The 23,772-nt window shown below is 34.7% G+C and overlaps 2 protein-coding genes across 3 annotated transcripts in view; one reads left to right on the top strand and one right to left on the bottom strand.

Annotated features, from left to right (window-relative positions):
- Positions 1 to 1,707: 1,707 nt before the first annotated feature.
- Positions 1,708 to 14,987, bottom strand: coro2bb (coronin, actin binding protein, 2Bb). Its single transcript, XM_067379365.1, has 12 exons — positions 14,876 to 14,987; positions 12,282 to 12,482; positions 8,774 to 8,890; positions 8,489 to 8,638; positions 8,255 to 8,419; positions 7,511 to 7,627; positions 7,325 to 7,429; positions 4,333 to 4,429; positions 3,734 to 3,846; positions 2,986 to 3,076; positions 2,750 to 2,883; positions 1,708 to 2,372 (listed from the first exon to the last, which is right to left on the bottom strand). Exons 1-12 carry the CDS (start codon positions 14,888 to 14,890, stop codon positions 2,253 to 2,255), a joined length of 1,425 nt encoding a protein of 474 aa, XP_067235466.1. The 5' UTR covers positions 14,891 to 14,987; the 3' UTR covers positions 1,708 to 2,252.
- A 7,685-nt stretch (positions 14,988 to 22,672) lies between these two features.
- Positions 22,673 to 23,772, top strand: part of itga11b (integrin, alpha 11b) — a 39,589-nt gene continuing 38,489 nt past the window's right edge. For both annotated transcript variants that reach the window (XM_067379235.1, XM_067379234.1), the window contains exon 1: positions 22,673 to 22,779. In XM_067379235.1, coding sequence (XP_067235336.1) covers positions 22,731 to 22,779 — 49 coding nt within the window. In that variant the 5' untranslated portion in view covers positions 22,673 to 22,730. The remainder of the gene's footprint in view (positions 22,780 to 23,772) is intronic.

Below are 23,772 nucleotides of genomic sequence, written 5' to 3'. Positions count from 1 at the left end.
TTCATCTTCTGATATTGGATTCCAGCGCCTCAAATATCCAGCTGGAGGTGATTTCATTCTGGCCACAAAGAGACAATGTCAGAAATCTCTACATTTTATGTGAAACCGGAGCGCTATCGTTGATATTTTCTGTGGATCCTTGGCGGACGCTATCAAAGCTTTTTGGTTGTGTTTCAGGACACATGCTGTGGGAGGCTGCAGACGCTGCACGACTGTTTACAAGGATCTGTCATTCATTCTAAATGAGGTGAGAGATCCACATTCAGGCCACGAATCCTGGGAGGCAAATAATGAGCGGTTTTGGATCTTCCTTTGAACCCCGCGAGTGACTTTCTCTTCTCAGCTTTAACAATCTGGTCGTGGTTTAACGCTAAACCAACACAGATATTTCTTTCTTAAATAGATAAAATCCTTATAAATTCCCCACCTGCAGTACAAATGCTCCTGAACTCATTTGTAGTAAAGATAAATGAGTCACTTAGGGTTAGTTCACCCAAAAATGAAATTCTGTCATTTATTACTATTACCCGTTCATCTTCAGAACACAAATTAAGATTTTTTTGATGAAATCCTATGACTCAGTGAGGCCTGCATAGCCAGCAATGACATTCCTCTCTCAAATCCATTAATGTACATATTTAAATCAGTTCATGTGAGTACAGTGGTTAAATATTAATGTTATAAAGCAACGAGAATATTTTTGGTGCGCCAAAAAAACAAAATAACTTATTTAGCGATGGCCGATTTCAAAACACTGCTTCATAACGGTCCGAATCTTCCTAAAGCAGTGTATCGAATCAGCAGTTTGGCGGTACACGCAATCCGAATCATGATTTGATACACTGATTCATAACGTTCTGAAGCTTCCTGAAGCAGTGTTTTGAAATCGGCCATCACTAAATGTCATTATTTTGTTTTTTTCTGGCGCACCAAAAATATTCTTGTTGCTTTATAATATTAATATTGAACCACTGTACTCACATGAACTGATTTAAATATGTTTTTAGTACATTGATGGATCTTGAGAGAGGAAATGTCATTGCTGGCTATGCAGGCACTGAGCCATCGGATTTTAACAAAAATATCTTAATTTGTGTTCTGAAGATGAACGAAGGTCTTATGGGTGTGAGTCATAAATGACATTTTCATTACTGGGTGAGCTAACACTTTAATGCTTCAAAAAAGCAAGTAATTAGCCTATATTAAGCTACTAGCTAATACATCTTCAACAGTGTAATTAAACTACTATCTCTAAGAAGTATTGGATTACTTTAATTATTACTTTCTAAATCTCATATCAACCTCGACCAGTTGAACAATACAAGGATAGACATGAAATTGCTCTTTTAATTCTTTCAAATAAACAATATTGCATAAATTACTCTTGAACTGACCAAAATGGGTAAATGAAAAAAGTTTCATTGCATTTTGATGTTAAATCCACTATTGTTTTATATAGAATTGTTCTAGTACAGTATTTAATGCAATTACATCAGAAGTAACTGTAATTAAATTACAGAAAAAATAAGAGTAGCCTAATCCATTACTTTACTTTTTCAAGGGAAATGTAATTAGATTACTTAGTAACAAGTAAAAAGTGGATCTTGTGGAATATAAAAAAAAAAATCAATTTTAATGTGGTTGAGCAATATTTAATTTTTATGGTAAACATGTCATACTTACAAATATATATGTACATGCCAGCATTAATGAAGAACACAATCATTATGAACATGAATGTATTTGTAGAGCAAATTGAAAGTTTGAGATGAGGGTTTTTGCTTTTTCGCTCTCCTGTAGCGCCATCTTCTGGCAGACAGCCTGAAGAACTTCATAAGCAAATCTGTTTCTTAACAATTGTTTGTAAATGGACACATCAAGACTTCATTTGTACATCTGTATCTTACAGTAACAGTTCACCAAAATCAGAAAAAATCATCATTTACTCACCAACATGCCATGTTAAACATGTATAGGTTTCTTTCTTCTGTGGATGTTCAGCAGAATGTTAGAAAATGTGGATGCTAAATAATACTGCAAAGCTCCAACACATCAATTCAACAGTAAAAATATCAGCATGGGAGTGAGTAACTAATGACTGAAATTTCATTTTTTTGTGAGAACTAACACTTCAAAAATCATATCCATCTTAAATAATGTTATTAACTTTAAAAATACATCCATAAAAACATAATAAAATAATTATTTCCTCAGTGTGCTCTTAATAACGTGGTCCGTCAGCTGTTTTGTCGTCACGTGTTTCTCAGGTTCTTGAGCTCCAGCTCCAGTTGTCGGATTCTCTCGTCTTTTTCTCCAAGTTCATCTTTGAGTTTCCTCAGCTCGTCCTGCTGCCTGTAGACCATCTTCAGCAGCTGAAAAAACACACATGTGATCTCTAGGATGTCTCATTTTTTCCTCCTAGACATCAAAAGCTTAAATGGAGAAGATCACAGATGTTTCTCCTAGGAAAAGCACCCCAGTAAAAATATTTCACAATATTGCTGTATTTTTGATCAAGTAAATGAAGCCTTGGTGAACGTAAGAGACTTCTTCTTTCACAAACATTGAAAAATCTTAATCCGATCTTGTTCTCTTTGCCTCGTTCTTTTTACTCTGAGCAGAATCACATCACATTACTTTAGTAAAATGGCTTGTGAATGCTGCTTTATGTCTTTACATGAATCATACTGTAAATGAGAGCTCCTCATGAGCTTTGAAAGATAAACTCCAAACAATAACACACACACACCTCTTTGTCTGTGTTTGGAGAAATGTTCTCCAGTAAGTCAATGCCCTTCACTGTCCGTCTGTCCCGTTTCAATGCTCTGAGACCTGCTGGATTTGGGCGTTTATATGCTTCTTTCAGAGAAATCAGCACTGGCCCTGTACAAACACAGATGCATTTAGACACGGCAGCATTAATTAATTCAAATCATGTTTATTTATGCATTTATTCCCTGATATGTATGAAGATGCAGATGTCACCTCTGTCAATCCCACTGAGCCACTCCGCAGCCGACAGGGCCGATTCTGTGCCCGCCGTCATCGGAAAAAGATCCTCCTGAAATGACTCGGACTGATAGATGATAGTTAAACACACATAACAATGATTTTTCTGTATGTTATGCACACAAACCATTATATGACTTCAGAAGACTTGGAATATAAGTAAAATTAACTCTTTCCCCACCAGCGTTTATTTAAAAAAGTTGCCAGCCACTGCCAGCATTTTTGAACATTTTCTTGTTGCTTTTACACAAACAACAAAAAAAAAATTCTAGCTTCATGCATTCTTTTTTATTAACACTTCAACATTTTAAACAAAAAAGCTGAGAAAATCACATTTTTTGTCAAAAAAATCGGCTTCAAAGATCAAGATTGGGTCTATCAACACTGCAAAAGCTTCACAGTCATTTTCCCCTTTTGGGTTCAACATTGCATGTTAGGCAGTTTTGCTTTATATGCTGTTTAATATTTGATTATCACGTTATTTTACATATGCCTCAGCAATGTTTCTGCTTCTTCTTTTCCTGTGTTTTGATCCGGAGATTCTGTACTATTTCAGAAAATGCATAATAGCACCCCCTACCGTATAACAGTGAAAACATGGATTCTCAGAGAATTCCCTAAATGGCAGGGAAAGAGTTAAACTTCACTCAGAGAAGCATCTGATTTCATCTTGTCTTTAAAGCTCAAAGGTAAACCCATGTTATAAAATCTTGGTTTCTCTCACCCTGCGCGGGACGATCATGGAAATGGGCTCCACCAGATTTTTCAGAGTCACCAGCTTATAAAACCTGAAGATCTCGCACTCGCCCACATCGACGCCGCGTTTGGGCATCAAACCTGCATGCAAACGTCACCAGATCAGACTTTGTTCACCTCCACCTTAATATTATCACAAAAATACTGGGATAAAAGTTTATAGTTCGGATATAAACACTGATGTCTATGATAGAGCAAATCACCTTTTGAAAGTAACTTGGTGCTTCAAATAACGATTGTGTCATTACATCATTATGCCACTAGGTGGCGACAAGCGATTTAATCATTCATTCAAAAGATTCATTCAAAAAACGCTGATTCATCCAGTAATTAAACAAGTAAAGTATTTATGAGTCATTGAATCATTCATTCAACCCGTTTTTTTAATAATAAATTCAGATTAAATAACATTTTAAACAGACTGCAGCAATTAACATTTTGTCAGAAATAACATGTCATTTAGAGTCGTGATATCTGTTTGAAACAAAAAATCGTGTTTCTCAATTTAACGAGAATCGTGCAGCTCTATGATCCTCCTATCATGCGTTTGGTGATGCAGTAACTCACCCAGACCCTTCTGAGGAGCCGGAGACCTGAACTCCATCAGAAACTGCAGGAAGGGTTTCTCAGGACTGACCTCATAATACCTGATGTTTCCGTCACCCTGTGGACGTCAGATGATCTCGACGATAAGATTACACACACAATTCTGCACGTTCACACATCATTTTCTTTGCACTAAATGTAAATAGTTGTTAGATTCCATTTATAGTTGGTGTATTGTAGAACACTATGCAATGGGAAAATAATGAGTTTGGTAAAAAGCGGAATTCTGACTTTTTATCACGCAATTGCGACTTTATATCTCAGAATTCTGACTTTTTATCACGCAATTGCGACTTTATATCTCAGAATTCTGACTTTATATCACGCAATTGCGACTTTATATCTCAGAATTCTGACTTTTTATCACGCAATTGTGACTTTATATCACGCAATTGCGACTTTATATCTCAGAATTCTGACTTTATATCACGCAATTGCGACTTTATATCTCAGAATTCTGACTTTATCACGCAATTGTGACTTTATATCACGCAATTGCGACTTTATATCTCAGAATTCTGACTTTATATCACGCAATTGCGACTTTATATCTCAGAATTCTGACTTTATCACGCAATTGTGACTTTATATCACGCAATTGCGACTTTATATCTCAGAATTCTGACTTCATATCACGCAATTGCGACTTTATATCTCAGAATTCTGACTTTTTATCACGCAATTGCGACTTTTTATCTCAGAATTCTGACTTTATCACGCAATTGTGACTTTATATCACGCAATTGCGACTTTATATCTCAGAATTCTGACTTTATATCACGCAATTGCGACTATTTATCTCAGAATTCTGACTTTATATCTCGCAATTGTGACTTTTTATCTCAGAATTCTGACTTTTTATCACGCAATTGCGACTTTATATCTCAGAATTCTGACTTTTTATCACGCAATTGCGACTTTATATCTCAGAATTCTGACTTTTTATCACGCAATTGCGACTTTATATCTCAGAATTCTGACTTTATATCTCGCAATTCTGACTTTATAACTCGCAATTGCGACTTTATATCTCAGAATTCTGACTTTTTATCACGCAATTGCGACTTTATATCTCAGAATTCTGACTTTATATCACGCAATTGCGACTTTATATCTCAGAATTCTGACTTTTTATCACGCAATTGTGACTTTATATCACGCAATTGCGACTTTATATCTCAGAATTCTGACTTTATATCACGCAATTGCGACTTTATATCTCAGAATTCTGACTTTATCACGCAATTGTGACTTTATATCACGCAATTGCGACTTTATATCTCAGAATTCTGACTTTATATCACGCAATTGCGACTTTATATCTCAGAATTCTGACTTTATCACACAATTGTGACTTTATATCACGCAATTGCGACTTTATATCTCAGAATTCTGACTTCATATCACGCAATTGCGACTTTATATCTCAGAATTCTGACTTTATATCACGCAATTGCGACTTTATATCTCAGAATTCTGACTTTATCACACAATTGTGACTTTATATCACGCAATTGCGACTTTATATCTCAGAATTCTGACTTTATCACGCAATTGCGACTTTATATCTCAGAATTCTGACTTCATATCACGCAATTGCGACTTTATATCTCAAAATTCTGACTTTTTATCACGCAATTGCGACTTTTTATCTCAGAATTCTGACTTTATCACGCAATTGTGACTTTATATCACGCAATTGCGACTTTATATCTCAGAATTCTGACTTTATATCTCGCAATTGTGACTTTTTATCTCAGAATTCTGACTTTTTATCACGCAATTGTGACTTTATATCTCAGAATTCTGACTTTTTATCACGCAATTGCGACTTTATATCTCAGAATTCTGACTTTTTATCACGCAATTGCGACTTTATATCTCAGAATTCTGACTTTATATCTCGCAATTCTGACTTTATAACTCGCAATTGCGACTTTATATCTCAGAATTCTGACTTTTTATCACGCAATTGCGACTTTATATCTCAGAATTCTGACTTTTTATCACGCAATTGCGACTTTATATCTCAGAATTCTGACTTTATATCTCGCAATTCTGACTTTATAACTCGCAATTGCGACTTTATATCTCAGAATTCTGACTTTTTATCAGGCAATTGTGACTTTATATCTCAGAATTCTGACTTTTTATCACGCAATTGCGACTTTATATCTCAGAATTCTGACTTTATATCACGCAATTGCGACTTTATATCTCAGAATTCTGACTTTTTATCACGCAATTGTGACTTTATATCACGCAATTGCGACTTTATATCTCAGAATTCTGACTTTATCACGCAATTGTGACTTTATATCACACAATTGTGACTTTTTATCTCAGAATTCTGACTTTATCACACAATTGCGACTTTTTATCACGCAATTGCGACTTTTTATCTCAGAATTTTGACTTTTTATCAGGCAATTGTGACTTTATATCTCAGAATTCTGACTTTTTATCACGCAATTGTGACTTTTTATCTCAGAATTCTGACTTTATATCTCGCAATTCTGACTTTATATCACACAATTGTGACTTTTTATCTCAGAATTCTGACTTTATAACTCGCAATTGCGACTTTATATCTCAGAATTCTGACTTTTTATCACGCAATTGTGACTTTTTATCTCAGAATTCTGACTTTATAACTCGCAATTGCGACTTTTTATCTCAGAATTCTGACTTTATAACTCGCAATTGTGAGATATAAAGTCGCAATTGCGAGTTAAAAAGTCAGAATTCTGAGATAAAAAGTCGCAATTAATCTTTTTTTTTAGTGGGTTTTTTTTTTAGTGGCGTTTTTTTTTTGTTTTTTGTGGCGGAAAAGGGCTTCCATACAATGGTGGGCGGAGTTAGTGTAAATAACTTCTGTCAACAAGGCGGCCTATTTGCACTTAGTGTAAACAGATTTTAATAGAGAATGTTTTTTTAATAGAGGCTCACTCACCTTCCCGGCCAGATAAACCAGGTGTGTGTCGGCATCATAGAACGGGAAGAGGACGCCCGACAGTCCATCGATTTCTTCCTCCATAACAGGTGCAGACAGGTCGTCCTACATATTTAAAAATATGTCTAGATGAATTTGTTGACTTTTTCTAGTCCACCTAATGACATTAAAATGTTTGGACCCTACCTGATCCCATAATGCAATCTGTCTGGTGTTCCACCTGGAGACGCCCGTGGTGAGGACACATTTCAGATTACCCAGAAACACGACACGGTTCACTCTGGTGTTTTTACAGTCTGCTTCCTGTTTCGATGTACAAATTATATAATTAAACAAACAGGTTCAGTTAAAATATAAATATAATTGTATCAATTTCTTAGGTAAATTTATTTTATTTGGCTAGTTTTGTATTTTATTTTAAATTGTTCTGCTCTTAAAAAATACAAAAATTAAAATCAAAATGCTTCTATTGTTTTTATGTTTCATTTCTTGTAGATTTTTATTGCAATTTCTTTTTACTTGAATAATAACTCAAAAAACCTGAAACATTTCAATATTAAATAAACCAATTCAATTATAAATAAACCAAGAAAAAATAATATATTTTTTGTAAAATATAAATAAATATATGTAAAAATTAATATAAAATGTAATTTTTCTTTTATTTAAATGAAAAATACAGATATTGAATATTTTGTATTTATTATAAAGAATAATATATATAATATTTCAGTGACACCAAATCAGAAAAATGCAAACATATTTATTTTTGACGAAATATATTTAATGAAACAAACATTTTCAGATAAATATAGTGTACAGTTAAAATAATAATCTAAAAATAAAATATATTTTATTTAAATATATATATTGGAATAATACAAAATTAACATTTCTTGGCTTGTGCTGGTATATGACGTCTGCACTCACCTGAAGAACTTTTCCTGAACGTGGATCAATAATCCGCAGTTTTTTATCCTTACAGCTGGTGGCCAGTAAACTTCCATCAGTGTTGAACGACATACAGAGGACGACATCTGGATGGCTGTCAATCATCTTCACAGCCACGCCCTCTTCCAGATTCCAAATCAGAATCTGTTCCGTAAACAACAAAATATCACAATTGTTTTGTCATTCAGATCTAGTTCTGGTTGTCTTGGTTACCTTGCAGTCGTATCCGGCGCTGAGCAGGATTCCGCTGCAGGTGGGATGCCACTCAATAAGCCCCGCCCTCCGGCTGTGGCCAATCAGGATCATCAGAGCTTCTGTCATGTTTCTTCTCAAACCGCCATCAGGAATCTGCCAGATTCTCACCTGGAGTTCAAAGGTCAAGGCAAGTTTTATTTTAGCATTATTTAGATACTATTATATTCATCCCTGGTCAAGGCTGCATTGGCATCAATGTTATCATCATCATCTATCATCATGGTTAACCAGGTTATTTCTCACCGTGCAGTCCTCTGAGCTGGACGCGATGATGTTGTCCATGAACGGACTCCATTTGATGTCCATCACGCTGCCCTGGTGGCCGCAGACCTTTGGGTGATGAGGGTCTATTCGCCCTGGCTGAGAGAGAATGAGCTCGTATTTAGACAGGGGCAAGCTGTCACATGAGAAAATTAAATCTAAATCTCTCAGTAGGTATGACATATTGAGTCAAATGTTTTGTCTAGCAGTGTTTTTGTAAGTTGGTAACATCTGTCTTAAATTAGAATATTTTTGTGAATATGCAATTTTTTATCTGTTGGGTTAAAAGTGAACATAAAACAACAACAATAAATATATATGTATTCACTACAGTAAAAGTATAGCAACTTCCATTATAATTAAAATTCTCTTGGCTGCAGTTCTTATGTCTACCAGAAAATGGCGCTACAAACAAACTATCCATTGTGGTTCCACAGAAATCTGAGCAGCCACATTACCCAAAATACCATGAATTTGTTGAGCAGTAAAACATTTAATTCACTACTCCGTCTTTAGTTAAAAAAAAACAAACACATTTCTGATGTGATTTTGATTCAGTAGAGTTTGTGTACGCTTGAGGACTGAACTAACTAGTATCAGAACTGTAACAGAGGGCTGATTGAGCATCTGTACCAGTCACATGTGTCTCCATCTCTCACTCCCAGCCTGACATTGATATCAGTACATCCTGCAATCACTGAGCACACGTGTCTGAACACACACACTTATGTATCACTATAGTCTCTGATTTGCACATGATCTCTGGTTAAACAACATCACTGTGTAAAGTTGACAAAAAAAAATTGTTTTTGAATGCACAGTACAGATATGCTTGCATTGGCTGGATGGTTAAACTAGTTTTAGCATGTACTTTTATATTTTAGTATATAAAACTTGTTTGTGCTTTAATTGGTTGCATGGTTAAACTCATTTTTTAGTATATACAGTATATACAGATTCTGTTTCAGTTGGTTGGTTAAATCATTTTGTTTCAGTAAACACTGTATATGGTTATGCTGTAGTTTGTTGGATGGTTAAATTAGTTTGTATTAGTATCGAAAATATGTTTATGATTACTGTTTGGATAGTTAAACTAGTACGGCTTTTAGTATGCACAGTGCGATTATGCTTCACTTGGTTGGTAAAACTAGTTTTAGTATGCACAGTATGATTATACCTCAGTTGGTTAAACTAGTTAGTTTTAGTATGCACAGTATGTTATGCTTCTCAATTGGTTAAACTAGTTAGTTTTAGTATGCACAGAGCGATTGTACTTCTTGGTTGGTTAAACTAGTTAGTTTTAGTATGCACAGTGCGATTATGCTTCTCAATTGGTTAAACTAGTTAGTTTTAGTATGCACAGTGCGATTATGCTTCTCAATTTGTTAAACTAGTTAGTTTTAGTATGCACAATATGGTTTTGCTTCACTTGGTTGGTTAAACTAGTTAGTTTTAGTATGCACAGTATGGTTTTGCTTCACTTGGTTGGTTAAACTAGTTAGTTTTAGTATGCACAGTATGGTTTTGCTTCACTTGGTTGGTTAAACTAGTTAGTTTTAGTATGCACAGAGCGATTGTACTTCTCGGTTGGTTAAACTAGTTAGTTTTAGTATGCACAGTGCGATTATGCTTCTCAATTTGTTAAACTAGTTAGTTTTAGTATGCACAGTATGATTGTTTCACTTGGTTGGTAAAACTAATTAGTTTTAGTATGAACAGTATGGTTTTGCTTCACTTGGTTGGTTAAACTAGTTAGTTTTAGTATGAACAGTATGGTTTTGCTTCACTTGGTTGGTTAAACTGATTAGTTTTAGAATGCAAAGTGTGATTATGCTTCTTGGTTGGTTAAACTAGTTAGTTTTAGTATGCATAGTGCGATTATGCTTCACTTGGTTGGTTAAACTAGTTGGTTTTAGTATGCACAGTGCAATTATACTTCACTTGATTAGTTAAACTAGTTAGTTTTAGTATGCATTGTATGATTATGCTTTACTTGGTTGGGAAAACTAGTTAGTTTTAAGTATGCACAGTGTGATTATGCTTCTTGGTTGGTTAAACTAGTTAGTTTTAGTATGAACAGTATGGTTTTGCTTCACTTGGTTGGTTAAACTAGTTAGTTTTAGTATGCACAGTGCAATTATGCTTCACTTGGTTAGTTAAACTAGTTAGTTTTAGTATGCACAGTGCGATTATGCTTCACTTTGTTGGTTAAACTAGTTAGTTTTAAGTATGCACAGTGTGATTATGCTTCTTGGTTGGTTAAACTAGTTAGTTTTAGAATGCAAAGTGTGATTATTCTTCTTGGTTGGTTAAACTAGTTAGTTTTAGAATGCAAAGTGTGATTATGCTTCTTGGTTGGTTAAACTAGTTAGTTTTAGTATGCATAGTGCGATTATGCTTCACTTGGTTGGTTAAACTAGTTGGTTTTAGTATGCACAGTGCAATTATGCTTCACTTGGTTAGTTAAACTAGTTAGTTTTAGTATGCACAGTGCGATTATGCTTCACTTTGTTGGTTAAACTAGTTAGTTTTAAGTATGCACAGTGTGATTATGCTTCTTGGTTGGTTAAACTAGTTAGTTTTAGTATGAACAGTATGGTTTTGCTTCACTTGGTTGGTTAAACTAGTTAGTTTTAGAATGCAAAGTGTGATTATTCTTCTTGGTTGGTTAAACTAGTTAGTTTTAGAATGCAAAGTGTGATTATGCTTCTTGGTTGGTTAAACTAGTTAGTTTTAGTATGCATAGTGCGATTATGCTTCACTTGGTTGGTTAAACTAGTTGGTTTTAGTATGCACAGTGCAATTATGCTTCACTTGGTTAGTTAAACTAGTTAGTTTTAGTATGCACAGTGCGATTATGCTTCACTTTGTTGGTTAAACTAGTTAGTTTTAAGTATGCACAGTGTGATTATGCTTCTTGGTTGGTTAAACTAGTTAGTTTTAGTATGAACAGTATGGTTTTGCTTCACTTGGTTGGTTAAACTAGTTAGTTTTAGAATGCAAAGTGTGATTATGCTTCTTGGTTGGTTAAACTAGTTAGTTTTAGTATGAACAGTGCAATTATGCTTCTTAATTGGTTAAACTAGTTAGTTTTAGTATGAACAGTGCAATTATGCTTCACTTGGTTAGTTAAACTAGTTAGTTTTAGTATGAACAGTGCAATTATGCTTCTTGATTGGTTAAACTAGTTAGTTTTAGTATGCACAGTGCAATTATGCTTCTTGATTGGTTAAACTAGTTAGTTTTAGTATGCACAGTGCAATTATGCTTCTTAATTGGTTAAACTAGTTAGTTTTAGTATGAACAGTGCAATTATGCTTCTTGATTGGTTAAACTAGTTAGTTTTAGTATGAACAGTGCAATTATGCTTCTTGATTGGTTAAACTAGTTAGTTTTAGTATGAACAGTGCAATTATGCTTCTTGATTGGTTAAACTAGTTAGTTTTAGTATGCACAGCTTCAGGTGATCGATCAATTCAGTTAACTCTACCTTATGAAGTGGGATAACGAGGAACGCTCCTCCTCCCGCGCTCTCAGTGACCACAGCGAGGAATTTGGGGTTAACGGCACAGAAGTGGTTGTCATGGACGCTGTGTGTGATGGGAATTCCCTCATAAGTCTGTTCCCTGCTTCCCGCCTTTCCATAAACATGCCGGAACTTTGAGCTTCTGTACGTGGAGTGCCACGACATCTAGAGAAGAACAACACAGTGAGAAATGGAGTGCAAACACTAATCAGACTAACCCAGCAGTTTAATAACACATCACTCACCATTAATATGTATTCTGCCTCTCTTATAAATAAAACATTCTTGATTAAAAAGGTTCAAAATCAAATAATAAAAAGGAGTACATACAGTGAAAGCAAAAACAGCAGCCATAAAAAAAAATTATAACAATAATAGTAATGAATTATGATATAATAATGATGCACCAATTCTGATCACACACACACTTTTAATATTCATACAATCTATTTATAGTGACACACTTTCACGTTGATTAATCCAAGAGAAGTATTATTTCCTCTCATGGGGAAGCACTCAGGTTAACAGTTTCACAGGTTTCTGATTTGTGACTCTGTCTGAGGTTTATAATACGATGCAGAGTTTGACAGCTGCCGCCTCCCACATGTTCAAACGTCACAATCACACAGAGAACATGACCTATTTTCCCTCGCGCCGCTCTCGCTCTCTCTCTCTCTGATCTAGCGGGTGATGTTGTGTTCGCACAGACGACCAAGATTGTGTAACTCCATTTAATGAGTTGGAGGATTTGCAGAAGAAGGATGTGCTACACATAATCTTCTACAGCCTTATGCACCCTATGTAGTGGATGAAGAGAAATGCAGAATGAATGTTTCTCACCCATTTTATTGTCCACTATAGGTCAAAAACTTTAACAGCTATGAAAAATAGTCACTAAAAAGATGGCATGGATGTTAAAATGCAAAATGTCGAAGTGACTGACTAGAAAAACATTCTTGCATGATCTTCTCGTCCTGTGGTTTGTGTTTTAGGGAGTTGCATTTCATTGTTTGCTATTGTTTCAGCTCAATTCCTGCTTTACCCCCTGTGCGTTTCCTTCTTTTGCTCTCAAACACACACGCACTCAGACTTGAACCGAATCTTTAGGGATTCAAACACAATGGGGATCCATCCGCACCCTCTGATCAAGACAGGAAGTGAATTATATTAATATCTTCATATAAAGACAACATGAGCACTGCTGAATTCACAAACCATCACAATTGAACTCACTTGTGTGATTGCATTTGAAACTAGAGCTCTAGAAATGAAGAAAGATCCTGCAAGATTCCCACACATTCCCTGTGTTTATTGGATAATTTTTTAAGGGCAAAAAACACTTTTTAATCAGTATTTTTTTTCTAATTTATTTAGGAAAAACTTTTTTGGATACTGCTAGAAAACATTTTTATTCAGAAACATGGAATATTTCGGAATGTATTGCCCAAATGTAGTTTAGATTTTTTTATCCTGTCAAGTTGAAATGTTTTACATAATAAATTAAATTTTATGGATGGTGATTTTGACCTTGTGTTTGGCATGTAAAAAAACGTAATAAACAAACAAACAAACAAACAAGAAAAATGTCTTTAAAACAAGATTTTATTTTACAAAATATTAAGAATCGAATTGAGCTTATTTTTCCTACCACACTGGAAAATAGTTTTTACTTGTTTTAAGCATTAATATGACACTATTTAGCAAGTTATATGCTTAAAACAAGAGAAAATGTTGGTAGTTAATTTTAATTTTACTACAAAATAAGATATGAAAGTGATTTTGCATTGGATAAAACAAAATAAACAAACTATTTGAAGCTTTCTTAGATATTATATATAATTTGTCAATTTAAAATAAGGATTTAATTTTCAGTATTTTGCAGTATTTTACAGTAAATTAATTATATATATATATATATATATATATACACACACATACACACACACATATATTATATATATATATTAGTGCTGTCAAATTGATTAATTGCATCTAACATAAATGTTTGTTTAAATAATATGTGTGTATATATATTTATGTGTGTATATACAACATTATATATATATATATATATATATATATATATATATATATATATATATATATACATACACATATACGCACACATATATTATATAAACAGAAACGTTTATGTTAGATGTGATTAATCACGATTAATCGATTTGACAGCCCGTGTGTGTGTGTGTGTGTGTGTGTGTGTGTGTGTGTGTGTGTGTGTGTGTGTGTGTGTGTATATATATATATATATATATATATATATATATATATATATATATATATATATATATATATATAAATTTATACACAGACACACACACACACACGTACACGCATATATTATATAAAAACAAACTTTTATATTAGATGCGATTAATCGATTTGACAGCTCATATATATGCATTTCTAGCATAACTGGAAAAAACATTTTTACTATAAAAATATTTTTATTAATTCAGCCCTCTCAGCCATCGACTTAACTATTTCCTGACCGCTTATATCCAGCATCTTCATTCAAACTCTTGTGTCAGTCTTCTTACCTTCACTTTGGTCATGAAGATCTGCTCTTTTGGAGCTCCAAATGATCCCAGAATGCTCTTCTGCTGCTGATCTACTGCAGGGAAGCTAAAGAGAGTAAATGACACACATCTGCTGCTGCTGTTGAGTCTGTGATTCAAACACAAACACACATGCTGGAAACACGACTCCTCCCTCCTGCATCTCTCTCTCTCTCCAGTGATTATATAACACCGGCCGTGTCTGACTGTCATGCTGGAATCGGCTCTGATCCCTCTTCAACATGTGCTGAATAAATCTGCCTGTTCAGTTCACAGGTGAATCTCACAAGAAAGCTTCATTCTAAAGTCCTGCATGTAAAGGCCATGTGTTTGTGAATCATGAATTCATTTCAGGGCAGGAACAGTCCAGTCCAGTTTTACTGTGTTCAACTCAATGTTCTGAAGATTAAACCCTGCTGAGGTCAGTTTACTCCATTTTGGATAGGCATTCATTTTCATTTACAGACAATATAATGTTCAAACACCTTCCTTGTGTATGTTCTCTGATTGAATGAAGGCTGCTGAATGAGTAAATGTCAATGTTTTGTGTCATCAGGACACAAGCCAAAAGTGGTCTGACGCCCTCATGTGGCTGTGAGATGAAAAACTTCTGATCAGCCACTGATCAGGTGAAAGACCGAAATCGCATATTCTCTTGAGTAGGTACTTATTTTGAATATGTTATTGCTTTGTGACTGCTAAAAAAGTATGTTCTATATAGTATGAATGTACTGCATCTGTCATGTTGTTATTATCATGTGACCTACAGGTACTTTTTGTCTACTCTGTGAATTCAGACATGCTTCTTTTGTCACATACTGTTTTTCGGCAGCTATATAGTAGGGAAGTATGTATGTGATTTCAGATGCAGCCATACTGAATTCAAAACCACACACTCGTATACTAAACTCTAATGTTGGGTTGGTTTGAGCCAAACATGGACAAACCCAACAATTGGTTTAAATTTACAATTAAAATTTTTAAACGGTTTGGTTTGTCCATATTTTACCAAAGCATGGGTTAAAACAACCCAACCTTTTTTTTAGAGTGTACTTGTATTAATTTTACCATATCTTATATGTAAAAAATTGTATAGTATGCTAGTATTCAGCAGCTGATATTTTAGTTTTATTGAGATACTATTATAGTTTTCACTAACATTTTTATTTGAATGTTACATTTAATTTAACTTTTAGTTTGTTTTAGTGATTTAGTATTTTTTTAATGTTTATATTAATATTTATTTCAGTTTCAAGTTTAGAACATCAAAATGAAACTTGCTGAAATAAAATAAGTTTGTTTTAATTTTTATTTTATTTCAGTTAAATTTATTTCATTTCAATCACCTTTTTTTTATGGTTTTACGTTTAATTTTAGTTTCAGTTAGTTATAAAAACCCTGGGCACTAAAATGGAATTAAAGGTGCCCTAGAACCAGTTCTAAGATCTAATATAAGTCTAAGGTGTCCCCTGAATGTGTCTGTGTAGTTTCAGCTTAAAATACCCCATAGATTTTTTTTAATTAATTTTTTTAACTGCCTATTTTGGGGCATCATTAACTATGCACCGATTCAGGCTGCTGCCCCTTTAAATCTCTCGCTCCCTGCCCCCCCGAGCTCTCGACTATAATACAGTGCATTTACAAAATTCACACAGCTAATATAACCCTCAAATGGATCTTTACAAGATGTTCGTCATGCATACTGCATGCATGCGTCGGATCATGTGAGTATTTATTTGGATGTTTACATTTGATTCTGAGTTTGATAGTACTCTGTGGCTAAAGCTAACATTACACACTGTTGGAGAGATTTATAAAGAATGAAGTTGTGTTTATGAATTATACAGACTGCAAGTGTTTAATAATGAAAATAGCGACGGCTCTTGTCTCCGTGAATACAGTAATAACCGATGGTAACTTTAACCACATTTAACAGTACATTAGCAACATGCTAACGAAACATTTAGAAAGACAATTTACAAATATCACTAAAAATATCATGATATCATGGATCATGTCAGTTATTATTGCTCCATCTGCCATTTTTCGCTATTGTTCTTGCTTGCTTACCTAGTCTGATGATTCAGCTGTGCACAGATCCAGGCGTTAATACTGTCTGCCCTTGTGTAATGCCTTGAACATGAGCTGGCATATGCAAATATTGGGGGCGTACATATTGATGACGTAACAGACGGTGTTATGTTGAGTTTTTCTGAGGTCTTTTAAACAAATGAGATTTATATAAGAAAGAGGAAACAATGGAGTTTGAGACTCACTGTATGTCTTTTCCATGTACTGAACTCTTGTTATTCAGGTAAATTACATTTTTGATTCTAGGGCACCTTTAAATGTATTTGGTGAATAAAAAGTAATGTTTTGGAGTTTTTGGAAAATAAAGGAGATGGGGGCTAGTTGTCACAGATTGCAGTTACAAAAATCTTCAGCTGTGTTACTGTTACTTGAAAATCTTTGCTGATAGAAATTCTAAGACACAATATGTAAACTTTTTAGATTAAAATATCCAAAAACCACTAGAACACTGTTATATATTTTGTGTACTTACATTATCCCAAATGTTTCCAAGAATGTTTAAATCCAGAGAAATAAGCAAGTTTAACCAGTCGCCTATCAATGATGCCCGAGTCCCGTCCCGATTCTTTTCTACCAGTGTAGACGTGAAGACGACAACTCCCTCGCCTTTGTTTTGAATAGGCGACCTCTTGTGGCGAAAAGTTACATATTGTGCCTTTAATTTTAAAAAAAAAAATCATCTAATTTAAGTATTTTCCTTTTTTTCAGCCCAGCACATGTCCTCACACTCTTATTACTCATCACAGTCTTTTTCTTTTGTCAGTGTTGCACCAAACAAACAATCCACACACTCATTTTCACTCACATATCCATCATGAAAAGCCACCAACGGCTTTTTAAGTCTCTCAGTGATCAGACACATTTGCTGTGAATATCAGCCCAACCCACATCATTCAGCTCATCAGTCCTGGACTGAGCATACTAATAATTCTCCAGTATGCAGTGTGTATGGGATGTGTCATATGGGCAGTTTGCTGTGATATAGAGTTTAATTTACATGTGCCAACTTAGAAACGCTGCAATTTTACATCAGCATTGACTGTTTCTCATCCAGTCTGAATTTAGAGTTTATTTAATATTAATTTAGCAGTTTTGAGTCTTTAGTTTTGAACCCAAGTGTTTGATTTTGTGAAGCTGTTTTATACCAATGTCAGACTGATTCAGTAATAATTTGACATAAAACTTTTGGTTTGTGTACATCAAGTTCTTGCTTTACTATTTATATTCATAGACAGTGGTTAAAAAGTCTGGAAATAGGTGAAATTGGTTTTTAAACCACTTTGGTGAATTTAATATTTCTCTGTATGAAAATGAAAGCGAATGCCATCGTCATTATCTCAGCTGTATCACTTCATTGTTATAAACACTATATTTATAAGAGTAAATGATTTTGCAGCAGTGTCTGTGAGCCGGTGGGAATGTTCAGATTTCTTTTGGCTTCAGAAATCATTTCCCAGGAGACAGAATTACATCACATGTCTAAACCAATGATTTACCTCTTCACACTGTCAGAATGATTTCTATTTCTGAGAAACAATAACTTCTGAGAGCTAAATCTGGACAAAATAAGCTCCATTCAGATCTATTTAAAAACACACTGCTTAAGCAGGAACAGTTTTTTTGTGACTACTGACTGTCTGGACACAATCCAGTTCAACAAATACTACCAAGATGCATAAATAGTTTACAAATGAAATATATATATCTGGAGCCGAGCCAGAAGAGGCTCTTTTCATGCCAAAGGGGAGGAAAAACACCTAGCAACCACCCAGAACACCATAGCAACTCCTTAGCAACATGCCGAAAACAATGTATCACATATTTGAAACGGCATGGCAACACCCTAGCGCCCGCATTAAATCTATTTGAAAAAGTTCAACTTGGCAGGAACATCCTGTTCATAATGGATTCCATATTGCACAAACACACACGCGTCTGTGAAACACATGCACACACACCTACACACACATTCATAAGCACACACACATGCATTTTCAGGGTTAACTCTGACACAGACCTGATCTGGCAGACACAACACCGTCTTCATGCTGCTCCGTCTGGTCCAGATGAACGAAATCCACGGCCAACTTTGCACAGATTTACTCCATGACGCCCTTCCATCCTGTCACAGGATTTAATAAAGACACAGATGACCTCATGTTTCAGACTGACTTCACTTCTGTTTGATGTGGCTGTCAGATGTTATTTTAGCACATCTGATTCATTTTGAGGTTAATTTGATGCAGGTTTAATTGTAGCCGTTTTTGGCTGTGAACATTATTAGTTGAAACACACCCACAAAGTCTGTATTTAAAGGTTTATAGCGGTCTGATGTCTGCTGATCCATATTCCAGATTATTTCCATGGCTTTTCTTTTTGAATTTCTGCACCGATTTCTTAATCACTTGCTCCTCGACAAAATACACTCCCTGCAAAAAAATACTTTTTTAAAATGAATTGTTTTCCTTTTAAAATATCTTAAAAGCAACACTTAGATATTAGTGCATGGTTTCATTGATTATATCTTGAAGGTAATTGTTTTTGTCTTCCTGCAATGGTAGATTTTTAACTTCTTTATACTTAAAACAAGTGATAAAAGCTCATGTTAAAGATATATTCTCTGAACACAGTCTTAATATCTTATGCAGTGTTGCTTCTCAAGTCATTTTTTATTATCATTTTTAGATATTTTAAAGGGGTGGTTGATTATGATTTCACTTTTTTAACTTTAGTTACACAAAAATAAAAGAACAAAAACACCACAAAAAGCTTGAATTATGTGAATTATGACTTATATTTGGGTCAGTTCCTCACATTAATCTCATATGACTTCCTGAATACTCATATGGTGCCGTTATGTCCCTTTGGGATCTTGACACCTACATCTTTTGTGATCTATGGAAGAAACTTATATGGCTTTGGAATGACACAGTGATGACTGAACTTTCATTTTTTTCTGGGACTTACGGTAAAGAGCATTAATCAGCTCCTGCTGTGTTTTTCTAGCGTATCAAACATCTCTTCACGTCTGGAGTCTCTTAAACACACTGAGTCATGAAGGTGAAGGTTTAATCAGCAGTGTCTCTGTTGTGGTTGGGGGTTTGTAGTTGTATATCCCCCTCACCAGCTTCCAGGATATTCATCTGTTTACTTTGGTTTCCAGAGTGTGACGCCCACATTTCACAAACTAAACCGCATGCTGAAAAAACTAATTGGAGTAGTATTTCCTTTGAAACTATTTTCTTTCAGAAATCACTAGAAAATTTCACAAATACCAAACAGCAAGTAACGCACTAAACTACACATGAAATTTTGAAGTATGCTTTTTCTAGTTTGTTTTGTTTTTCTAGATTGTTTTCTAGTACAAATATATAAACATTCTTAAATCAAGATATATTTACTGGAGAAGATATAGTCTTGTTTTCAGAAAAATATCAAAATGCTATGGAAGCTTGTTTCCAAAAAAAGAAAAAAAGTAATTCCGACTTTATATCTCGCAATTCCGACTTTATATCTCGCAATTCTGACTTTATAACTCGCAATTCTGACTTTATATCAGGCAATTCTGACTTTATATCAGGCAATTCTGACTTTATATCAGGCAATTCTGACTTTATATCAGGCAATTCTGACTTTATAACTCGCAATTCTGACTTTATAACTCGCAATTCTGACTTTATAACTCGCAATTCTGACTTTATAACTCGCAATTCTGACTTTATATCTCGCAATTCTGACTTTATATCAGGCAATTCTGACTTTATAACTCGCAATTCTGACTTTATAACTCGCAATTTTGACTTTTTTATCTCTCAATTCTGACTTTGACTCGCAATTCTGACTTTATATCTCACAATTCTGACTTTACATCACGCAATTCTGACTTTATATCTCACAATTCTGACTTTATATCTCGCAATTCTGACTTTGACTCGCAATTCTGACTTTATATCTCGCAATTCTGACTTTGACTCGCAATTCTGACTTTATATCTCGCAATTCTGACTTTGACTCGCAATTCTGACTTTATAACTCGCAATTCTGACTTTATATCTCGCAATTCTGACTTTATATCAGGCAATTCTGACTTTATAACTCGCAATTCTGACTTTATAACTCGCAATTCTGACTTTATAACTCGCAATTCTGACTTTATATCTCGCAATTCTGACTTTATATCAGGCAATTCTGACTTTATAACTCGCAATTCTGACTTTATAACTCGCAATTTTGACTTTTTTATCTCTCAATTCTGACTTTATTATCTCTCAATTCTGACTTTGACTCGCAATTCTGACTTTATATCTCGCAATTCTGACTTTATATCTCGCAATTCTGACTTTGACTCGCAATTCTGACTTTGACTCGCAATTCTGACTTTATATCTCGCAATTCTGACTTTATATCTCGCAATTCTGACTTTGACTCGCAATTCTGACTTTGACTCGCAATTCTGACTTTATATCTCGCAATTCTGACTTTATATCTCGCAATTCTGACTTTATATCTCGCAATTCTGACTTTATAACTCGCAATTCTGACTTTATAACTCGCAATTTTGACTTTTTTATCTCTCAATTCTGACTTTATATCTCTCAATTCTGACTTTGACTCGCAATTCTGACTTTATATCTCGCAATTCTGACTCTATAACTCACAATTCTGACTTTATAACTCACAATTCTGACTTTGACTCGCAATTCTGACTTTATATCTTGCAATTCTGACTTTATATCTCGCAATTCTGACTTTATATCTCGCAATTCTGACTTTATATCTCGCAATTCTGACTTTATAACTCACAATTGCAAGTTTATATCACCCAATTCTGAGAAAAAAAGTCAGAATTGTGGGATAAAAAGTCGCAATTATAATTTTTTTTTCTTATTCAGTGGTGGAAACAAGTTTCCACACAATGCTGAGGAAATAATTAGTAAGAAAATCTTTTTTTTTTTTTTCGCATTGTAGAAAGACGAATAGTATTTTCTTGTAAATGAAATATTGTGAATAAACTTTGAAATATTTTTTATAGTGCAGCGATTTTTCTGTTTTTGTCCAGAGGTTTTAGCATGAGATGAAGTGTATAGATTCAAAATAAATGGATTTTAAAGCTTCATGCCACACAAGAATGAACGTAAAGGGATAGTTCTCCCAAAAAATGAACACTGACAGTTGACAGTAGCCATTGACTTCCGTAGTAAGCAAAAATACTATGGTTACCATCAACTGTCTGGATACCAACATTCTTCAAAATATCCTCTTTTGTGTTCAACAGAAGAAAGAAACTACTTAGAACAACACAAAGGTGAGTAAATGATGACAAAATGTTCATTTTTGGGTGAACTATAGCCGCAATTTTGATTTCTTGAGGTCTTTAAAGAGTGTATAAATCACCATATTATGGAAGTCCCTTGAGCTCTGTGGTGCTACCCGACAGATGTAGCTGGAGAGCTGAACATCTGGAGAGGGACATGAAGCAGCTTTAAGAGCAGTAAAAGCATGCTGGAAGCGGCTAGAAAGGTCAGTCTGGTCTAATAAACACACCTCACCGGGTACCTGCTCCAAACTCTCTCTCAGTGTTGAGAGTTTGAGGATGGTCGGCCCGTTTTCCTCCTACTCGTGTCAGCTGTCAGCTCCTCCTTCTCAGATGTAGTTCTGCTGTGGTTCAGCACTCAATCAGACCCGACCGTCTGCTCTCGCTGGGAGGACCTCATGCACACGCACTGATTGATTCACACATGAACTTATGGAGTACACTTACTTCTGGCTGATGTGGATCGGCGCTCTGCTGCCAGGTGAGTGAGCTTATGCAAGCATGATTGACAGGTGTTTGAGAGAACGTACACTGCAAAACTTAATTTTGTCTTTTCCAGTACAAACATTATTAAATCAAGATACATTTACTGGAAAAGCAAAATGATTTCAGATAGTAAGTGAGTTTATGCTAAGAACAAATTTCTGCCAGTGGGGTCAGAAAAATAAACTTAATTCAAAGGGAAAACGTGTTTTTTTCTGACCCCACTTGCAGATATTTGCCAGTTTTATGCATAAACTCATTTCATTTTAGGACTTAATATCTTATGTAATTTAGCATCTCAAGTAAAAATATCTTTTTCTTAGGAGAAACCTGTTAATACTTGGGCAAAAGCTCTTTATTATCTCAATTTTGTGTCAATGAGATTAAAATAAAGAGACTTTTTCATTTTCATTAAGTGTGATAAAACAGTCATAATAGTTGTGTGCTTTCTAAGTTCTGAGAAATTAAGTACTTTAGTTATTTTAGTGAGTGCTTGGGGTTTAACAAGTTAATCTCAAGTTCATTAAAGTGATCCTTTACTGCTCTGGGAACGACAGGTTGATAAAGGAGGAGGAATTACTGTGTGACCTTCAACCAGAACATCCAGATGGACTTTTATGATCAGGATCAAACACACAATCTGGACCCACTTACACACTCACTCATCTAATGGACCTACACAAGAGGGCACATGTTATACATAGGATCGATTATAATAAATATATGCACAGAAGATGTATTCTGGTGGACTGACTTCCCAGAGATTTTTTATGAGCTGAGAAGTGGTTACCTCAAGTATTAGCTCATGAATCTAGACCGATCCAAACGAGGTGCCAGAACTTCAGTCCTACAGCTCAACTGACTGGATTTCCAAGAGTAGCAGCTCCCAAACTGGCATGCACAAGACAATATGCAATATATTTAATAATCATTATAATATTTTAAACATTTGGTCAAATATTTGTTATTTTAGGGGATGCAACTAGTCAAA

Source organism: Chanodichthys erythropterus, chromosome 24 (assembly GCF_024489055.1).
Source record: "Chanodichthys erythropterus isolate Z2021 chromosome 24, ASM2448905v1, whole genome shotgun sequence".
Taxonomy (NCBI): Eukaryota; Metazoa; Chordata; class Actinopteri; order Cypriniformes; family Xenocyprididae; genus Chanodichthys; species Chanodichthys erythropterus.
This window is presented reverse-complemented; position numbering and strand designations above follow the sequence as displayed.